The 22604-nt window shown below is 34.0% G+C and overlaps 1 protein-coding gene across 6 annotated transcripts in view; it reads right to left on the bottom strand.

Moving 5' to 3' along the window:
• Positions 1-9508, bottom strand: part of LOC129229452 (reticulon-4-interacting protein 1, mitochondrial-like) — a 28180-nt gene extending 18672 nt beyond the window's left edge. Inside the window, exons 1-2 of one of the 6 annotated variants that reach the window (XM_054863877.1) lie at positions 9449-9508; positions 8286-8504 (exon numbers count right to left, since the gene is read on the bottom strand). In XM_054863877.1, coding sequence (XP_054719852.1) covers positions 8286-8502 — 217 coding nt within the window. In that variant the 5' untranslated portion in view covers positions 8503-8504; positions 9449-9508. The other 5 variants (XM_054864160.1, XM_054864033.1, XM_054863801.1 and 2 more) reach the window with 5 other exon arrangements.
• Positions 9509-22604: the final 13096 nt, after the last annotated feature.

Genomic DNA, 22604 nt, shown 5'->3' with positions numbered 1-22604 from the left:
TAAACTTTAAAATAGACTAAGACAATATTTAAAATTTTAAGCTATCAAGAAAAGGTTGGATTTATTCGATTGGAGCGTAACAAAGAAGAGAAAAATTTTATTGAAGTTTCATGTGCCTCTAAGTTTTCAACAATTTTTAAAAATTGAAAAAATGTTTCGATTGGCAGTGCTTCCTTTTTGATGCTTTTCCTCCCTCTCTGATGCTTTAAACGTATCCAAGGACCATTTAACGAAAGAACAAATTTCCGATTAAAGAAATGTTTGATAACAGATTTTTTTTTTTAATATGTTTTTCCCTGGTAAGTAAAAATTGTTATACCTAACATAAAGTTATAAATTGGTTTTCCAACCTATTCAAATTCTTGAATTCATATTATACATTAATTATGTCAAGTATATTGTCACCTCAGAACAACAGTAAGACATCTAATCTCAGGAATAACACTAAGATATCCTACTGTTTCTTCAAGGTGATGATATACTATTAGCTTTGATACAGTATTCCATCACTATTTTGCTCATATTATAAATGTAATGAGTGTCAGTCGTGGTATTTTATATTATTCTATAGTTTCGTTTTCATATTCGATTAGACGAATTTTCAACAACTCAAATTTTTTTCACATTCCCTAGAACTTTGACTTATTGAAGTTTCACTTTATTACATATACACAAGGCAGAATTTGCATAAAATTACATTTAAATAAAAGTTTTATATTTTTATTTAATGAGTGTGTATGAAACTCAAAAAAAAAAAAAAAAAAACTTTCTGTTTAAAATCTCACAATATAAAAAAAAAAAAAAAGAAAAAAAAAGGTCAATTTCTGTCAAAAAAATTCATTAAACTATTTATGAAAATCATATTTTGTTCATAATTGGAGGCTGAATGATGATTGGAATAATTTGGATATATTATTTGGTGTTTTGAAGAAAGAGAGCTATTGGAAAATTTGTGCAACGCTAGCCAGGGCTAAGGCAGAACTACATGCAGCATACCAACACCTAGTTATAACATTCACTAACTGCAGCATGGGTGCAAGTTTGGTGATGTGTTCAAGACGGAAAATATTTTCAGCCCCCCCCCCTCCCCCGCCCGCATGCGGGCTTAAGGAAAAATTTGTATGTATAAATGTTGCAGATCTTAACAATGCCAGTTTTGGAATCTGTTTGATTTAAATTTTAAGCCTTAAAATTGTAATATTTAAGTGTTTTGACATCATAATTCTAAAAAATCTAAAATCGGGCAATAAAGGGAGAGGGGGGTCTGGGGGCTCTCCCCCTGAAATTTTTTTGAAATTGAAGTCCAAAAAACGCTGTGGTAGGCCATTTTGGTAAAGTTCAGGGAAAGGAGGGGTTCAGGGACTCTTACATCAATTATTTCAAACTGATAGTCCCAAAATCACAATATTGGGCAACCTTCAAAAAATATTAAAGAAAGAGGGGGGGGGGGGAGACGCTATGGGCTTTCCCGAAATCGAAGATTTAAAAACGAAATTGTAATTTAAATTTCATAACGTTTATACTCTTTTTGAATGCACTATTGAAGGGATGGAGTTCAGCAACCCTCCTTAGGCAATATTTCGAAATTGAAGTTTCAAAAACGCAATTTTAGACGATGTTGGATAATGTAAGGGATAAAAGCGTTTGCAGCACCCCACCATTAGTTTTTTGCCGATCCTAAACATTTTTGTTGTAACAATAAAATCGCTTAGGACATAAGATTTTCACTTTTGCATCATAAATCAGTTCTGATTCGAAAGTCTACCCAAGGTAGCGCCAACAAACTAGAAAAGAAGGAAAGGTGGGGGAAGGGTAAGACCGACTAATGATAATGAACTGTCATCATTCCCCTACAGTCTTCATTTGAAAAAGAATTCTTTTATAGGTTAACAGGTGGTGAAATTAGCAATAAAAAATCGCTTCAGTGAAGTAGATGTATTTTTTAAACAAGGTACCCTTTCCAACATTCATTAATTAAAAAAAGAAATAGGGGAACTGAATCCTAACTCCAGGCAGGGTTCCCGAATCACATCCCTCTTAAGGCACTCAAATATAGCCTAAAGTGGCGCTTTAAATATTTCAGCATCAAAGAATTTTCGGAAGAGAACTCCTAAACCCCTTCCTCTGAGTTCACCACAAATGTCCTAAATTTCAATTTTTAAGGCTTCAGTTTCTAAATTGTTTTGTAGGAATAGTACCCCTCTTACCTATAAACATGATTTATGACCGCCTAAAAATTTTAATACTTTAATTTTGGAAACTTTTTGAAAAAATCTTCCTACACCCTTCCCCCTTAAGTCATCCAAAGATAGGCCAAACCAAAGCTCTTAAAATTTCAGAAACTAAAATATTTCGGGCTGGGGGTGCGGAATACCCCCCCCCCCCCTTTCATTGTGTTTACTAAACGCAGTGTAAGTTTTTGTTTAAGATTTATTTTTCTACTGAGAGAGCAACTCCCTTCCACACATCGCCAAAGACAACCCAAAGTTTTAAGACTTCAATTTCGAAAATGTTTCGAGAAAGACCCCTGAATTCCCTAACTCTTAACTCACTCAAAAATAGCCAAAATAGCATTTCAATACTTCGGGGAGAGAGACCCCCCCCCCCGAACTCTTTCCTCTAAGTTCACTAAATTTTACTTAAATTTGCGGTTTCCCTTTTTCATCACTGAAGATTTTAGAATTTAAATTCTGAAATGTATTGAGAGAAGACCTTCAAATTCCCTCTTCTTAAGTCTTCCAAAGATTACCTAAAGCCGAGTTCTGAATACTTCAGCTTTGAATATTTTTTGGGAAAGGAGAACCCCGAACCCCAAGAAGGTCCAAAGTTGCGCTTTTAAGACTCCAGTTTCGGAATTTCGCCTAAAGAGAGGCCTCCCTTTTGACATTGCCAAAGACAGCCTAAAAGATTTAAGACTTCAATTACAAACTTTTCGGGAGAGGGTCGCAAATGCCCTTTCCCAGTAAGCAAAATATCTTGCCTCAGTATTGCATAAAGGTTGACATGCAAGAAAAATCATCTTGCATTAATGCTGCCTCAATGTTGTTATGTTACTCCCTTTATGCTGTCAGCAAGCTGCCACAATATTGGCTGACAAGGTGTATGCAACATAATATCAGGAAAATATCAAGGTAGGCTGCTTTTGTAATATTGCATACATATTGATATGACAGGATAATATCAAGATGTTGTCATGACAGCATAAAATCAAGGTCTAGGCAAGATGATCTTGCTTTTGTAATCTTGCATACGTATTGATATGACAGGATAATATCAAGATGTTGTCATGACAGCATGAAATCAAGGTCTAGGCAAGATGATCTTGCTTTTGTGATATTGCATACATATTGATATGACAGGAAAATGTCAGGATACAGTGACATGACAGTATGAAATCAGCACGTTTGCAAGGTGTTTTGTCTATTTATTTCTTTGTATTATTTTCACTTGAACTCGAGAATTAAATTTCATTCTGTAATTATTTCTGTTATTCTTCAAGATAGTTTTCTAGCCTAAGAATATTTCCTTAAAGCTGACATCTGATCGGAAATTCATATAAAGGTATTAATAGTACTCGCAATTTAATTTAAAAAATGAAAGTTTCTTCGTTTTGCAAAATACTTGACTTATTTTTTAAATTCATGCTTCTAATTGTATTATAAAGACATAAAATGCCTAGTTAGGAATAATTGCGGAAGTTTTTATAACACATTTAAGAGTAAAGAAAGCAAAATAATAAATAAGTAAATAAATACAATAAAGTACATTTCCAAATGGATGTCAGCATTGAAAATATCCCATGGACAAAACACATGAATTTATCTTAAAGAATAACATAAATAACCATTGAATAAAATTAATCTTACTCATGAGATTGAAGTGATAATACGAAATTCTGGGCTTCATGTCCTTCGTTTCAAAGTCTAGGGACGAAAAAAGTTATTTTCAGCCATTTCTAACATTGATCGCACATCGTCTGCGATATGACTTGTTTAGTACTATATTAATAAACAAATGCAGTTATCAGTCATTCATAAGTTATTCTTAAAACAATACTATTCCACACTAATAACTAAGCAACCAACTTAACGAAGCCTAAAGAACGCAACGACAGCACCACGTGCAGCTCCTCTGAACCGACTGAAATCGTAGGTCGAAGGAGGAAGATGTGCCAGCAATTCGAGGGACACTGGGTAGAAAGAACTGTGCGCATGCGCAAGGCGTCAATATGTATGCAATGTTGTTATTGTAAGGTAATATCAATATTGATATTTTAAGATGAATGCAATGTTGCATACGTGTTGTTATTGTAATATTGCTTTTAAATCTTTATGCAAGCTTCATGCAGTATGAAACACGTCAATATTGACGCCGTCAGTATAATATCAAGAGCTATCAAGATTGATGCAAGAAATTTTGCTATTAGGGTTTAACTTAAGTCATTTAAGTATAGCCTCAAATAGTTTTAAATACATCAGCTACAAAACATTTTCATGTTAAAACACCAAAACCATCTCTCATAAATTCACCAAAGATTGCCTAAATTAGTGTTTTTAAAACTCCAATCTTCGATTCTTTTTTAAAACCCACTTTTACATCATCAGAGACAGCCTAAAACTTTTTGACTTTTAAATTTTTAAGAGTTTGCAGTGGAGAAATATCGAACCACTCCTAGCTTCAAAAATATTTTCAATTCAGTTTTTCGATATTTTATACTGTAACCCGTGAGTACCCCCCCCCCCTTTAGATTGTACAAGATATCAACGTTTTAAGACCTCAGTATCGTGGGTTAATTTGCGGACAGATTACCCTCTTTGCAAGAGCAGTGTTTTTTCGCAAACTCGTACTGCCGTTATTTTTCTCCTTTCCTTTCTCTCCCCCCCCTTCCCCCGCCCGTATTTCCATTCTAGCGAGTGTTCGATTCAATGACATTAGAATTTAGTGATTCCTCAAGTCTGTCAAAAATGCAGGAACGGTTTGCCCATCGGTGTTTCCAACCAGCTTGAATTCCCCCCCCCCCCCCGATTATTTCAAAAATTCCCATTTTCATTAAAATCTTCAAAATCCTTGATAGTTTCTGTTTTACCTGGTATGTGGACGCCCTTTGCTGTGGCAAAAATATTTCATCTTGTCAGCAATCACTTTCAATCGGTGATGCAGATTCAACTTTTAAGACATTTTAAGAGCGTACATAATTTTCATTTATGCATGTATAAAGTTTGCAAAAAAAAAAAAAAAACACAAATGAAAAAAAAAAACGAAAGGATGATCGAAATTAGCATGAGAAAAGGCTAAATTTTCAATTAGAGCCGATTGCTTCGAAAAATCAGGGAGAATAGCGAGCAACTCCTCGGTTTGCAATGCAGTGAGTTGGAAATAACAAAGCTATACCTAAAAAAGTCAAACGGCACGAGCCGAAAAGCCACTTCTCCAAAAGCACGTTGCAAACAAAACAAGCACATGGCGGAAAACCGAGAGAATGTGGATGTAAATTCGTGGTTATGGAACGGTGCAGTAATATTAAAGCATATTTTTCAAACACTCAATTTTTCTTTTTTCATTAAAAATTAAAAGAAAGTCATTGAATTTCTTTCCGTCCAGATCTCCGTCTCGGAAATTTTGTCAAGACGGAAATCCGTCCTGAGATGGAAGGTCCCCCATGCACCCATGAACTGCAGTTTCTGGATCAGTTGTAATGCCCTCCCCCAACTTTTTCTGAATTTAACCCGTTTCAACATTTTAGAATCCTAATTATTCAATACTATGAACTACAGATGCACTGAATGTTTGGGTGATATTCGGCAATCAAACCGTACACAAATTCAAATAGTCAATAATTTTTAAATACTCATTTTTTTTAATACAGAATGAAAGTTATAGTATAATAAATTAATCACATTCAAAGTAATTTTAATGTGAGAGAAAACACTCATTTATCAGTTACTGAAGATACTAGCAGAAACTCATTTGAATCAATTGTAATTTCTAATGATATTTTGAGCAACTTTTTTTATTTGTATGCAAGATTATTTATAACACATATTACAGTCAACTCTTGACAACTTGAAAGTACATTTCTCTCAGAGTTTTCATTGGGTTTCAAACTCTTGAGAAGGCTGTATGGGAACTTCCCATAAATCATACTACCATAAATTCAAAGCCAGTGCCTTGGGACTTCAAGTCAAAAAGAGTAGACTGAACCATTATTATCAGTAATCAAATCATATATCAGGAAAGAGATTAATTAACAATTTGCATAGAGTTGCAGAAAAATCTAAACCAAATTAGACATTTACTATATTAATTTGCTTTCGCTTTAAGAATGATTTATTTTATTCATTTTAAATTGGTAACTATTTTTAATGTAGATACATTTATGATGTTAAACTGAAACAAAAGTAACAAAACAGATAAACATTTAATTTGGCAAGCTTTTGAATTATCATCATTTAATTTTCTAATTTTCCCCTGATTAGTTGTTTTCCCAGCAGGCAGATTTTAGATTTGTCATAACAATTGTAATGAGGAAACAATATATTGTTGTTAAATTTGCTTTGAAAGGGGAATTAATCTTTCTTCATTGATTTTTTGGAAATTATATTGTTGATGCTTTATAAAATACTCATCAGATGATAAATCTCCCCCCCCCCCCCCCAATCAAAGTACAGGGGTCGATCCAGAGCCAAATTGGGGCCGCTTTGCGGCCCCTTCACAAAATTCCGCATGGCAAAAGCGGCCCCATTCACAAAATTACGCGTCGCAGAAGCGGCCCCCATTCACAAAATTCTCCATCGCAAAAGCAGCCCCATTCACAAAATTCCGCGTCGTAAAAGCAGCCCCTTCACAAAAATTTATAAAAAAGCAGCCTTTTGACAATATTTTTTAACCGCAAATGTGTACGCATCTACGCGGGAGCCTCTTCCACCTTCCCTATCTTATCTTTTTGCTTGCTGCGTGAGGTGTTTTTGCTTGAGAGCGTCAGAGGGGGGACGGGAGAGGGACACTTGTGATTGGTAGCTTGTTTTCAGGAAAATCCTAAATTTTACTTTGATTACGCAATATATATTTAGTATTAATTTGTGTTGAGTTTCAAAATCCAATTCTAAAATAACTTTATTTAAAATAAAATTATTTTACATGCTGTTTTTATATTTTTATTTGTTTTGAAGATCTTGATTTCCTTACATCGGCCATGGTAAACGAATTTTTCGCATTTTTGATGTTTACTGTACCTTGTTAAGAGGCAAACAAATAAAATTTCTTATATATTTATTAACATCATTAAATTGCAAAGTTTTAAACGAAATACCTACTCTGTAAGAACGTCAAAAGTCAAAAAATTAATTGCTGAATGCTGGTGCAGTATTATTTCGGGTTTTAATTACTTTTAAGTTTTTCAAACACATACATGGAATCTTTAATGAGTATTTCACTTCTGTGTTAAGAAATATGTGATATCTTTGAGTCTGTTCATATTGTATTTATTTGGAGTTATCATTACGTTCAGTAGCATGTGCAATTTTCATTGCTCTTAAAGTATTTGAGAGGGGCAAACAGGAAATCTGTTGTGAGACTTTCACCTTAAGAAAGTGTGCCTTGCATATGTATATTTGTAAAAAGCAATAAATGTAATGTATGTGTCAAATTACGAATAAAATGTTAAGGGTCTTACTTCCCCCTCCCCCAGCGCATTTTCTCTTGACAGCTTTCAGGTATTCTTCAAGAACTTGCAATAACCCCTGAAACCTGTCTAGGTCTTTTCTATAACGATACGACAGCTAAAAATGCTTTAATATAATCTTTTCCAAGAAAAAAAATCACAAGAAGGTCTTTTTAACAAAAATAAAGAAAATTCACAAAAATATTTTGCTTTTCACAAAAATAACGAAATTTCACAAAAATATTTTGCTTTTTCACAAAATGGGGACCCAAAAAATAAAACCTGGATCGACCCCTGAAGTAATAGTGCATTATCTTTATAGTGATGTTTATAATTGTATGAGAATTGTTGCAGTACAGTTTTACTGTGAAATATAGCAAATTTTCATTAAAAACTCTTTTTATTACATAATCTTTTTCTCTCTCTCTTTTTTTATAAAATTGTGTAATTTATTCCGAGGATAAACAAAACACAAGTGGCCAACACCAGTGCTGTGTTTGCCAAAGCATTTGATTCATAATTTTTATTTGTTTGATAAGTCATTAACTTAACATATTTAACAGACATATTTTTCAACATCCTGTAAAAGACACAATATCAACTTTAAGACCATTTTTAAAAATACCTGTCATTCTAACATCAAGAGGATTAATGCTAGCAGCATGAACCTTGACCAGCACATCCATAGTATCTTTTAAAATGGGAATTTTTCCATCTTCATTAAATTTTAAATTTTCAGGAGATCCATACTGAAGAAGTTGCCATGCTCTCATGGTTTTGATGCCACACTTTTGGGCATAGGCGAAACAGTGACATTTCAGCAGTTGATTTGACTTAATCATATCTAAAAGAAATAAAAAAAGAAAATATTTAAGTTAAAAGTACGTCCAAAAATGAGAAATGTTTAGTTTGTCTAGTGTAACATTTTTTTAAAAAATGTAATGAATTTACATGACAGGTACAATTTTAAAAATAATAATACAGTCAAACCTCATTAAAGTGAACTCAAAAGGAGCTTTAAATCAAATCAACGAGGTTGACTGTAATATTGTAATAATAAATCTAAGCAACAGATAACAGCTTTTATGCATATAAGAAGCATACAGAAGTTATTGTACAATTTTAAGCACATGCACCAAACACTTAAATTACCTACTATGTCCTCACTCCTCACTATATTTTTCTAAAACAAGGAAAGAAAAAAAAAAGGGAATTGTACAATAATATTATTTTTTTTTACAATAATGAACTAATTTAATAAAATAGAAATAAGCAAATAAAAAAAATAAGACTTTTTCTGCGGAGAAACAACATGGCATTTTTGGCTGAATGTAATTGAATAAAAGTTACGAAGATACTTTTTCAAATTTATATGAAATGCTTTGAGCATTATTTTAGATAGCATATCTGCAAACATAGTTAAATGAGTGAGCAAAATTAATCCTGTACGTCTAGATGCACAAAATTGAACACACATAAACCAATATACTTTTTTGTTTTTGATTAATATTCATATAACAGACAAAAACTCTTTCGAAAAACTAAAATTTGCACATATGAAAAATCCGTAGAAACAATTTTTGCAAGTTATATAATATCTGAAAAGGTCAAACTGCAAAACTAGACCGGGTATTTATGTAGAAAAAGGTAAGGCAAGATTTATTTGGTGGGTTTGAAATATCATCTCCAACACAGTTGACATATAAATGCTACAAAAGAAAAACAAATTAAAAACTCCCCCCCCCCCCCCATGAAGAAATTTTCAAAACAAAAACAAAACCACCTTACCGGGAATGGCGTTTTGTTTTGTTGCCAGCTTTACGTAATATTCAGAATAGTAAAAGAGACTTATATAAATATTGGTTGCGTTCGACAAACCTCACCGTTCGCCGGTGAGTTGGCACCGGTTACTAACCACAGCGTTTAAGCTGTTGATTGAAGCATGTAATCAATAGCTGTCACGTGATTAGTAAACGGTAGCAACCGGTTGAGCTCGTCAAACGCAAGCAATGACAAAGCGGCGGAAAGCTCTTGCTCTGACATCTGTCTGAGCACGGTTAGAGTCATAGGGACTCTAAGCACAATAGGGAAGTTGCAACCTATTAAATGTTCATATTTTGGCTATTGGATATTGTTAATTGACCCCCAAAACTAAAAAATTCACCATCGCCGAATTTTAAAACACCGTGGTTGATTTTTAATGAATTTTTAAAAATCCACGCGCAAAAGTGCGCGCTTCTGAAACGTCATTAGCCTACGTCACGGGGCGCGAACGGGCAGCCTTCCGCCGAAGATCCCTTGTTTTCGCTAGGAATATTTTGAGCGAGCTGATATTTATATTTTTTAGAAATTCAATAATCCTTTTGAACACACTATGGAGACCGGATTCGTTAAAGCACAATCTAAATAATCTTCCTCATGTAACATCAATGAGGATATTCGAATATTTCCGAGAGGATGAGAGGTTTAATGTTCCAAAAACGCGAGAAGTTAAATGCGAGGAGATAGCCTTTTACGTTTCGTCTTCGAAGTCGAATGCGTGACCTTCGGCTTCTGCCCTACCGGAAGACGCATAACGTCACTTCCTATGCCATCTGACGTCACAGGCGCTTGAACTTTAAAAATTAATTTAAAAAAAACTACTTATCGTATCGCAAAATTTTTTTCACCTATGATGTCCATACATGTTACTCTATCATATAAAAATAAAATTGAAAAATCGAAGACTTCCCTATTAAGGAGGACTTTAATTTCGGGAAGAGTCCCCGAATTTTCTATCATCCAAGTTCACCTTAGGAGCAATTTCAAAATATAATGGGGGGAAGAGTTCCGAACAGGGTGGAACACGAAAAGGGGTGAGGTTCGAAACTCTTCCTCGGAAATGTTTCGAAATAGAGAGTCCGAAAAATGCTATTGACCTTTCATGACCTTAGGGAGGGATGGAGTTTGTAGTTTGCCACTCTCCTCCAGAACTTTTTAGAAATTGAAGTTTCTGAAACTCATATTTGAAAGAACCTTCTTTGGCGTTATAAAAGGAGAGCTTTGGTGACTTAGAATGTTTTTCTTTTTTTTTTTTTTAATGTAAAATTTAAAAAGTAGTGTTTCGTGTACAAAATATAGGGCATTCCTTCCCAATGCTTCACCACTGAATTCCATTTGAATAATTACATTCAAATGGTTTCAGAACTATTCATGAAACCACGAAGGTCTAGTTTCGACGATAGAAGGTCAAAGGTTTTTGCTAATTTTGCTGAAAATATTTAGCAGCTGCTGATCACTTCATAGGCCCAGTCTAAAAAATTTAGCTGCATTTATTTACAATACATTAAAAGTCATAGATTGATTTCAAAAATGGTTGAATTTACAAGTTTTAGAATTTTGTGAAACTCCCCCCCTCCCCCCGTAAAGTATTTATGTTAAATACTTTAAACTTGTAAATGAAACTGCATGTAATTCTCTTGAATTGCCTCATCAACTGTGTGTGATAATTTTTTTTCAAAATAATAAATGAATTTAAGGTGTCAAAGGGTGCGATTTCCGAAAGTTTGAATTGAAAGTGATTTGACCTTGAAATAACGAAGCGCGATGGGTCGAATCGGAAACATTTTTGTTAATTAATCAATTAGTTTAAATATTGGATGGTTATATCTTTCAAATGATTAATATTTATTTTAACCTATTGTTGAGCGAGAACTGAAATAAATATTTAACCCGTTGCCAAAGGACAGCGGCATAGCGTAGGTTTCTGCCGCCCGGGGCAGGCACAAAATTTGTAGGGTTCGACCGATGGCATTTTTTGGCCGATGGGCCGATGCCGATTGTTCAAAGATGGCCGATGGCCGATTGTTTTCCTCCAAATGGCCGATTGCCGATGGTCGATGGCCGATGCCGTTGGCCGGTGGCAGAAAAAAAAATCTGACAGAAATAAATTGATAAGATTGTCAGAGATTTAAAGGATCATTGATTCATTTCACTTTACTTCCTTTCTACGAATAAGGAATTGTAATCACAAAAAAAAGAAAAGAAAAAATCAGATTTCGACCTAAATTTTTATTTTACGATTACCCAATTCGCAACTCCAACGAACTATAGGGGGCACTGAATTCACTGTCCTAATGGCGGACTTAAAAACTAAAACAAACGCACATGGTAACGAAGAAAATGCTAAAAGTGTTGTGATTTTTGTTCGTACGTATGATTTTTTTCGCTTTATTCTTTTTAAATTAATTTTCAAAGTCTTGTGGATATTCTGGCCCACGTAGAAAGAAATAAGAATTCAAGAAGCATTACTAAACGTCAAAGATTAATGCAAACTATGTAGTTCGTAGTTCTAAGCATCTATTTCCACGATGTTGAATTCGATATTTATCAATTCTTGATAAAAATAAATAATAATTGTGGCCTGACAAGAATAACAATTAATGCTAGAAAATTCAATATGACATTACAAATTGTTATGGAAAGAAGATGATACTTTTTTGCCTTGCTTGGCTAGCGCTTATTGTTTTCCATTTGTAGCTGAGTTATTTCTCTCGAATTCCCGAATCGGTTAATTTAAAAATTTTCTGTTTCGACTTTTCTCATTTCTGAATTACGATTTAATTGTGTCATGTTATGCAAATCATCAACAAAATTCTCACGGATATATGGTGGTAGTTTTCTTTTCAGTTGATTGACCATTATTCCTTTTTAGTTATCGAATTCTGTAATCTTACTACCATTTTATTCCACTCATGATAAAAATTAAAAATGGTTTAACCAAAAACGCGAAATCTCGCCAAGGCTACTTTGCTCGCACAATACTAAAACTATAACCCTAAGCAAATTTGACGAAACCTTTCAGCTGAGAATAAAAGGAATAAAGTAAATTCTTTCTCGGTTATTCATTTTGTTCTACGATAATATATTCAAGAAAATATTTTGCATACTGTCCATTCCAATTAAATGCTGCTGTAAAATATGGTAAGTTTAATTAATTTAAGATTTAAAAAAAACCCCATATTCTTACAAATTCATACAAAACAATAAAATTTTTTACCTTGTATAACGTTATCCAAGTTTGTTAATCCAGAATTTTCGCTTTCACCAATTATTAAGGAAATAATGAAAACTAACATTATTTTGAGAAGCTCGAGAATACTACTAAGGGACGAATTAATTTCTGTAGCTGAAAGCAAACTAAGACACATCGATTGCGTTAATAAATACTCAGAACAAACTGCCTGTGTTTACGTCAACAGACACACGTGGAACGCAACGTGGCAGTGTTTTAGTTTCATTTGCAGTTTTGTAAATCACCGCAAGGTAGCGTATTCGAGCGCTGGAGTTCCGAATTTAAACTTCACAAGTTTTTTCGGCATGCATATGTACCTAAGAACATATAGATGACCGAAATATCTGTTTTGAACGGCTCCTTAGTTAATTATCGCAAAATTCTCTTGTGATGGCTTCATGCGCGTAAACTTGCGTCACTCAAAAACGTTATGAAATAGTAAGTTGAAAACTCATACGTACGTAGTATCATCTAAAAGTTCGAGGACAAGTTGTTTAAAACCTTACCCTGAATAGTTCACATTACCGAAGTACATCTATCTACAAAATACTCACCTTGAACGACTATGCACTTCTGCCAACGTTGATGTGACAAACAAATAACATAACGTTTCGTCGGACTTAGCTCCGTGTGACTTTTACCTGTTCCCAGCAAAAAAAAAAAAAAAACATTTGCATGGACGCCGCTTCTTCCACCAGGAGAAGATAAAGCTGCATCACAGAAGGTAGCGAAAAATGGCTTCCACAAGTGTTTCCAAGAGTTATATGAAAACTGGCAGAAGTGCATAGTCTCTCAAGGTGCCCTTTTGAAGATGGATGTGCTTAGGTAATGTGAACTATTTTGGGTAAGGTTTATACAGCTTGTCCCCCGAACTTTTAGATCGTACTACGTACAATCTGTATAGGGTGTAGTTATGCTTCTCCTTTTTTGACTGCTGTATGATGGAAGAGAAAAAACAACATCAAAAATAAATAAATAAATTAATTAATTAATAAAATAAAATAAAATAAAAATAAGGGAAGAAAAACAAAGAGACTGTTTAATAACCAATTGGCTTTTTTTTTTTTTTTTAATTGAACATATAACTAAGATTTCAGTAATATTGTAATAATGTAAGGATTTAGGTACACTCAATATCGTTAAAAACATTAAATTATGTTGTTTAATCATTCAAAAAAAATTAAGAATAAAACTATAAACCGTCAACAAATTACGCAATTAAAGTGGAAAGATTGCACGTAGACATTTTTAGTCATCAAATTAAACAAAAAAGGGAACAGATAAAGTATAATATTAAATCATAATAAGAATATTTTTATACTTATTTAAAATTTATGAAAGGAAAAATTTGCATTTTTCATAAAAGCTATAACCGTGACATAAATTTTGCGAAAAAAAAGAAATAGCTTTGAAAAGAGCGAGGTTCTTAAAACGCAGCCACAATAAACAAACTCAATGTTTACATCAAGCTAATAACTGAACACATATACTACTTGATCTGATGTTTTCACACGTAATATTGAACAATTTGATTGTTTAATCTTTTATGAAGCACTACAAACAAGTTCAAATTAAATTTTGAAATTTAACAATAATTTTCTGAAATTTAAAAAATTGCATAATAGAAAATCCTTGAAACTTTTCTATAACATATTATTAAAAATATGATGAAAACGAAAGTAACTTATTCATTAATTTTATATATTTATATAAAAAAATAGTTACTTACAACAGAAACAACTAGTATGTTGTGGCCATCACGAAACTTTCTTCTATATTTTTCTTTTTTCTGATCCCTCCCCATGCTTGACGAGGAAGCAATATTCCCAACAAGAACAAAATTACACATGCAAACACTTGACGACCATCCCAATGTCTGAATTTTTGCAAAAGCAAAGCAAAGAGCGAAAATTGAAAGTTATTTTAAAAGCCTTGCTTGAACTAATTACAAATATTTTATTTGTTAACAAACATAAGATGGCAACAGTTAAACATTTTAAATCATTGAGGTAATATTTCCGATCATTTCCATTCAATTAAAATCACGAGAAATACACAGACGACAATCTATTACGATTTATCTTTCTTATTGTTGCATTAATAAAGCTATTTTTATTCGCAAAAAAAAAAAAAAAAAAAAAAAAAAAAAAAAAAAAAAATCAACACCTCTTGGAGCGATTGGCGTCAAAATTGAACCAAGGCCTCTTTACATATGGATTCACATATATTCCAAATTTCAACCAGAACGTAGCATTACTTCTTGAGATAGGGCATTCGCAAAGGAAAAAAAGAACGGGCCGATTGCGCTACCCCCTTTTTAGCTGTTGACACCAAAATGAAATCAGCTCTTATACCCACTAAGGGCTACTTGCCGATAAATTTTTCTTTCATTCCGTTCATTATTTCTTGAGATACAGCAGTCACAATTGACGACAAAAAACGTTCTATAGCTCAACCCCTGTTTGAGTTATTGACACCAAAATTGAATCAGCACCTGTTCCTGTTAATGGCAACATACGAACCAAATTTTGTTTGATTCCGCCAGTTACTTCCTGAGGAATTGCAAGCACGCGTAACTCAAAAAACGTCCCATTGCTCCACCCCCCTTGGAGGAATTCGCGCCAAAAACCAATGGGCACAAGTTCGCATAGGGGCACATGTGTGTACCAAATTTCGTTCGATTTCATGCGGTAGTTTTTGCTGTAGAGCAGCCACAAAAAACTGGTCACACACAGACGTGACACACACACATACACACACACAGACAGACAGACATTTTCCAAAAACAGTCGAAATGGACTCAGCACACCTCAAAACGTTCGAATCCGTCAAAATTTGAAATTCGAATATTTGCACGAATCCAATACTTTCTTCTATATGTTAGATACAGAAGAAAGTAAAAAATCGATCGCTATTAATGATGCAAAACAGATGGCGCATTACGAAATATAGGTGAAACAAGTATAAGAAATACGCAAAATGATATTTCTTGACCAAAATAAATAATCGCTAAATATTTAAGAAGTGCTTGAAACGACGAGGTTGGGTTAGGGGGGGGGGTCACCCTCTGATTTTGGAGTGACTCACAACATTAAACTTCGGTCTCACTTTTTTAGTACAGAACCGCTACCACCAACTCCTCGGAAGAGTTTCTGAATCTACTTCAGCACTTTCGAAGAAAAAATTCAAAAGTCCCTTTGGTTTCCGAATTATGTTTCCATTCAAAACGTCTTTAATCAATTTCTGACAACAATAGAAAAAGCTTGAAAAAAAGATCTCTAATTTTACGAATGGTGTTAGTTTTAAACAACTCAGAAGTACAACTAGAGTTTAATTTCAGAAATTGTTCGATTTGAAGGAGGGGCACGCAAGTGTTCTCGGAAATACAAAAAATAATCGTAAAAAATAAAGTTCAAAATAATAATAAACATTGAGCAGAAAAACCCTGTTAAAACTTGCACCCGAGTATGTTTTGACGTGCAGTGGCGGATTTAAAATATAGCAAATGTTGCGATTGCGCGAGGGGCCCCATAACCATAAGGGAACCGTAGGAGTTACAAAAATGCTTATGATAAATGTTTTACAACTTCTGTGCTAGAGAAATAGGGCCCCAAAATGTATTTCGACGGGCCTCAAACGTGTAGCTCCGCCGAAGCAATACAGAAAAGACTGCATTACTGTGATTCATATTACAAGTATCGAAAAAATTAAAAATTACCGTCGTTTCAAGTGGAATCTAACAAAATGAAACAAAACCGGTTTCACCATCTCATATTTGTTTCCATGGTCTCCAATTCGGCAATATATCGCCGAATGATTGTCAGTCTGAGACGCTATATTAGTTTTGCATTGAAATAAGTAATTAATAGCCACAAAAAATGAGTAAATAGGCTTTTTAGAACCCCCGATCGAAAACAAAAAGTGAAGTGCACAATTGGAACTTACGCACACCCCACATGCGAAAATTGAGCCTTCTACAGTTTACCATTTTTGAGTTATAAATTATGAGAGATACACACGTACATCCAGCCGCAAGAAACAACGCAACAATTAACTTATTTGGTACCTGAATGCTGTATAAAAAACTCTTTCAGGGGTGACTAAAATAGAAATTCATACTGAAATTTAAGTAAACAATTTTATATGAAAACAATAACTCCCTTTACTTTGTATTAAAAAGTAAAACAACAAAGGTCCTTTTTTTTTTCAAAAACATCCATCCAAATGGCCAATTCCATCGGCTTTTCGATGTTTTTTAAAGCCGATGGGCCGATGTTTCCTGCAAGTTAGCATCTGCCGCCGATGCCGATGCCGATGGCTAAATTGTTGAACCATCGGCGCCGATGCATCGGTCGAGTCCTAAAAATTTGCCGCCCCTCTTACACTCTCCTGCTAAATGCCCCACCCCCTCACCCTAAAAACGACATTTTTAGTATTTTACAGAACGAAAACAGGATTTTACTATCAAAACAAATTTTACATTTTAATATAATCTTACGTCAACAAGAAATATTGTTGATCGAAATATTTTTCAAAAATATTTGAATTATGAGAGATAATATTTTTTTTAATCAAAACATTTTAAACGTGATCAAAAACTGTATATACTGGTAGTAATTCTTAAACCTTTTACTGGAAAGAAGAAGAAACAAAAATATGATTATAAATTCCCTGATAGATACATATATTTATACTTGAAAAGATTTTTTTTCTTAACCTAAACTATTCATTTTCTACTTTTTATCAACGGAAAATCTTTAACAACACTATCAATGTCGATTCTATCAGTCTGTTCTGTAAAATGTTGTATAAAATGTTATTATATAAAATGACCCCCTGAATCCAAATATGACCACCGTTTCCCCCTACCCATCCCATTTTAGAGTGTTGGAGATAGTGACACTTCCTCCCCCTTCAAATTGTTTCTGTTTTTGACAGTTTTAAAGCCGTTACTTTTTATTTGGAGCGGGAGAGGGCATTATGTTTACCATTAACATTCTTCTGAGGAATTAGAGAAAATAAAAGTTAAAAACATGAACATTTGTCGTAACGAGGGACCATCAAGGTGGTACCTAAAATACCCTAATATATTTTTAAAATCATCAAAACGATCTTTTTTTTCCACAATTTGCTTTCGATTGTACTTCTCGATGAAAAATCAAAATATCGGCTTATCAAAATATCTTTATATTCTGTTCCATGTCCGAAAAAATGTGCACGTTGAAAAAAAAAAAAAAAAAAAAAAACATGTCAATAAATAAATAAAATAAAATACATACAAATTAAAAAAAAAAATTATACATCTTGAAACACCGTATGTTGCATATGAGCCGACTCCACAGACCTTTAGTTGCAAACCTTCCTAAATTATTTATATTTATTGAAGTTACGATCACACATATAGAGTCCGTTTTTCACGAGAAAGCACATCGCTACGCCTCCTCGAACGCAAAGTTCCATTTTACGCGGGTTGATCGGTAAGCAATCTACGCGCTTCTTAAGGAGACAACCGGACAGCCTTAACCTGGGCGTGCGAAAAAGTCTTAGCTTCCTTTACATCACTTGAATCACTAGTCTGTTGTCATTTTAGTTATTCTTACATTTTAAAAACTGCTGCTTTTACAACAAAATGCTATGATCCGGCCAAAACAGCGAAATAGAATCATCGGATATCACGTGACGAAAGAGGAGTCAAATGCCTTCTCGTGGAAAACGGACAATACAAAACACAAACTCCATATTAATATGTCTGGGGTAAACTCGGAAAATACCGGACCGATTTCGTTAATTTTTTCAGTTTGCCTAGGTTAGTGCTGGGAAGGTTTATAGACTTTTTTGAAAAAAAGTCGATGAATAATTCTTTTTTTATTCGAAATTGACGGTTTGGACCCAAAAACATATCTTTCTACCAGGGGTGGACTGGGTCCCCTAAGAGTGGGCCAATCTTGACTCCTAAACCCGAAGGGCGCAAAAAAAAGTGCATAGATCTGAAGGCACAAAAAGAAACAAGCGCACAGGTTCGGGGGCAAAGAAAAGAAGGAAAGGGGGACGGTCAGGTTTGAGAGAGAGAGAGAGAGAGAAAAAAAAAAAAAAAAGATGCTTATGATATAGGGCGCTAAAAAAAAACCACAGGGGCATAAGGCTTTTGGGAACAAATAGAGGCGCACTCACGGAGTTAGTTAAGGCAATGACCAGGGGTGTTCCGATCCCATAGGATATTATACACCACGCCGTATACTCTCTAGCATTTTTTTTGACATATAACTATACCCTCAAGCTTCAAAAATTTTCATATTATGACATATTGCGTATATGACCGCACACAGATATTGTACGTAATAGATTACTGGGAGTAAACCCTCAGAAAAATTGACGAGAACATCACTATGGTAATAACTGCTTGCATGGCTGGTCTGCGGGCCGATGCGCCCTCAAACGTCCTCTGTAAGCCTTCATATGTTTTTTTTTTGGTTTTTTTGACGCCCTTAAACTTATGCGACTTTATATATTTCTTTCTTGCTTTCTTTTTTTTTGGGGGGGGGGGAGAGGGGCGGGCTTGAACCTGTGCGCCTTTGCTTTTTTACGCACTCAAACCTGTGCACTTTTGTTTCCCCCTAAAAATCTTTGCGCCCTCCTGTCTTTCGTTTTTTTTTTTTGGTGCCATTGAATCCGTGCTCCTTTTGTTATAAACTCCCTTGAACGCGTGTGCCTCCTTTTTTTTATTTTGAGCTTTATTAAGAAAACAAACTTTTGTAGCCATGGTCAGAAATCGTTTGCGTTCATTCAAGGCTTAACTTAAGCATAAAACTTAACTCTGCGAACTCCACCTTCCACTGGCCTCTGCGAGCGAGACCAAACCTGGGTGGTGGCGTCTATGCCCTACACACGCACACATGTCTAAACATACATACACATGCCTAAACACACACACATGCTTAAACACACACACACATGCCTACTCACACACACTCCTACACACACACACACTCGTGAATCTTGATTGCAAAATACATAATTTGAATTCAAGACGTAAAAAAATGTTGAAAATTTAAAAAAAATTCATATTACTTTATTTGCGTCCTCGAACGTGTGCGCCTTCGTTTTTCCTTCTTTTTTTACGCCCTCTAACAATCTGTGCACCTTCATGGTTTTTTCTTTATTTATTTTATTTATTTATTTTTATTTATTTATTTATTATTATTATTATTATTATTTTTTTTTTTGCGCCCTTTGGTAGTCAAGGTTGGCGCCCTCTTGGGGGACCCTGTCCGCCTCGGACTGCTTGTCGATTTTTGTGATTATTTATAATCCTCTTCAACGAGGTTGAACTCTCCCTTCTCATCTTACTATGTCAGCTCCACTGATAAATAATCCGCATACATGTTAGTATCCAGTATTTCGTGCTTGTGTTTGAACGAGAAAAATTTCCTGAGACAATTTAGAACTGAGAGTAAAAAAAAAACGTTTTTGATGTTCATTTAGTGAGACGTAATTCGCCGTTCCTAGCAAAGTGCTTTCTTAAAAAAAATAAAATAAAAATAAAAATAAAAACTTTTTAAATTTTTATGTAGTGTTACAGAATTTGCCGCCCCATAGCAAAGTGCCGCCCGGGGCGAGTGCCCCCTTTGCCCTCCCCCCTACGCTACGCCACTGCCAAAGGACAATAAGAAAGCCAGCTCTGCTTTTTGCAATGGAATTTCCCACTGTGAAATGTCAATTGAGAACAGATAAAACGTAGAGAGAGAGGGGTGAAACCTTCATTTCTTTTGAAAGCAACGATTTTTGGTCTCGTAAACATATTTTGAAGTGAAGTACTAGAAGGTGTGTTCTGTCGTTGTAGTTGAACCATCACCGCAATAGAGTCAATGCCTGTGAACTGAAAAATGACGTCATCATGCATCGGCCAATCGTCAGTCATACTACTGTGTTACGGAAATCCAGTTACATATTAAAGTTTTCATATCATCGCTTCTTTTAATCTCCGAGTATTTGATATTTCAAAACAGAAAATCAAAGTTGGATTCAAAATCCGTAGTAAGCGATATTTTCCCAAAATTACAACAACAAAAAAAAAAAAAGGAAAAAATGTAAATTATTGAAAATTTTAGAGTGATTTTCTTTGACCCAATTTTCAACTTGGCGAGAATTTTTGATGTTATTCTTTTCCTCAATTTTTAGCCTAAATTACATAGAAACTACTTTGGCAAATATATGTACGTTGGTTTTTTTTCTTTTTTCAACTTTTTAACAAAACAATTAATAAAGTGAGACTAAATTCTCTAATACAATGAAAAGATATCCACCAAACAATTAAATTAAGCTTTTAAACTCCGCCAAATAAAAACTAATTTATTAAATAACATAAAAAGTTGATTAAAATAATCCTGAAAACAAACAAACCAACATTAAAAAATCCATGAATAATAATACGCCAAAAAGTCTTTTTTATTATAGGTGCGTCACTTTACTTGGCAACTTGTTTATTTTCTACCTTGGGGAAACAAGAAAATATCGTTTATGTTTTCTCCTCTTTTTCGAGTTTGACATTTCTGTGAAACTTTTAATATTAATTAATGATGCAACTTATATGGCGGTATGTTTTTGTTATAGTGCGTCATTTGACACAGTATTGCTTTTCACGTCTTCACCTTCAACACAGGATAAAGTATTCGGCCCTGAAAATGACCTTTCTTTTGATAAGGAAGGTATTATGAACATTTAACTTTTCAAGAAAGGTAGAAAGATTTACTTCTTTAAAATAAAAAGTTTGAATGTACAAGCAATAAAATCAAAAGCAAACATTTCTTACTTTTTATTAAAAGGAAAACGGAAAATCTTCAAATTTCAAAATTATAAGTATACTACATATATATTTATACGGAAAATATGTATCGTAAAGGTATTGCAGGCATTAGTGTAGCAGAAGTATAGTTTCAAAAGGCATATTTTTCATCTTGGCGATTATTTTTCATTTTAATTACTGCTGCCAAGTTTGATTAAACTTACAATAAAATTACTTTTTTTGCCGATACCATGCATTATTTTGTTCATTAATGGACTTATGATAAAACGAACCATTAAAAAAGACTAAATATTGCTTTAAAATAAAAAGTAGTTCTCCTAATGATTGAATTAAGCTTTTAAAAGGAAAATTGTCCGCCAAACAAAAAACAAGCTAAATGAAAACCGTGAATGGTTCTTCTGAAATAAATCGCCAACTAAATTAAATAAATCTTAAGGGTGTGCTTCAGTGTCAGAAACTTTCGTTTAAGACTATTAAACGTAGCAACAGCAACAACTTTTCAAAATACAACAACAGGTTTCGTTAGCTAAAACTTTATTTTATTTACTACTAGAGGACCCGACAGACGTTGTTCTGTTCAAACTTTGTAAATTGAAAAGTTAAAAAAATTGAATAAATTATCAAGCGTTTGAACCGTTTCTGTTTAAAAAAAATTTCAGTGACTGGAAGTACTTCTTCTGACTGAAGGAAACAACCCCATTGTTTGCTTTTGCAACTATCAGCAAGGCCATGGCCGAATTACATTAGCCCTTGATCTTTGGCGTCCAGAAATTTGGCGCCAATTGGGAAAATTGCTAAGACTCCTAATTTTCAAACTCTTCCCACAATTTCTACATTGTCTGGGGGAATTATCATAACGTAGATCGTAAAATATGCAGAATTGGCGAAAACATTTCCCCATTGTTTAAATTCCGTGGCGCCAAGTTTGTGGACCTTTAAGAAATTAAAATGAAGCGAAGCTATAAGACGTAACCATGGCAATGCGAAACAAAACATCAGTAATTTTAATGGAGGTTAGATTTATTCGAATTTTATAGGGTCAGGTGGGGTAAAATGGGTAGTGGGATAAAATCGGTAGTCAAAATATA

This window comes from Uloborus diversus, chromosome 1, assembly GCF_026930045.1.
Source record: "Uloborus diversus isolate 005 chromosome 1, Udiv.v.3.1, whole genome shotgun sequence".
Classification (NCBI taxonomy): Eukaryota; Metazoa; Arthropoda; class Arachnida; order Araneae; family Uloboridae; genus Uloborus; species Uloborus diversus.
The sequence above is the reverse complement of the archived record's forward strand: the minus strand, read 5'-3'. Positions and strand labels throughout refer to the sequence as shown.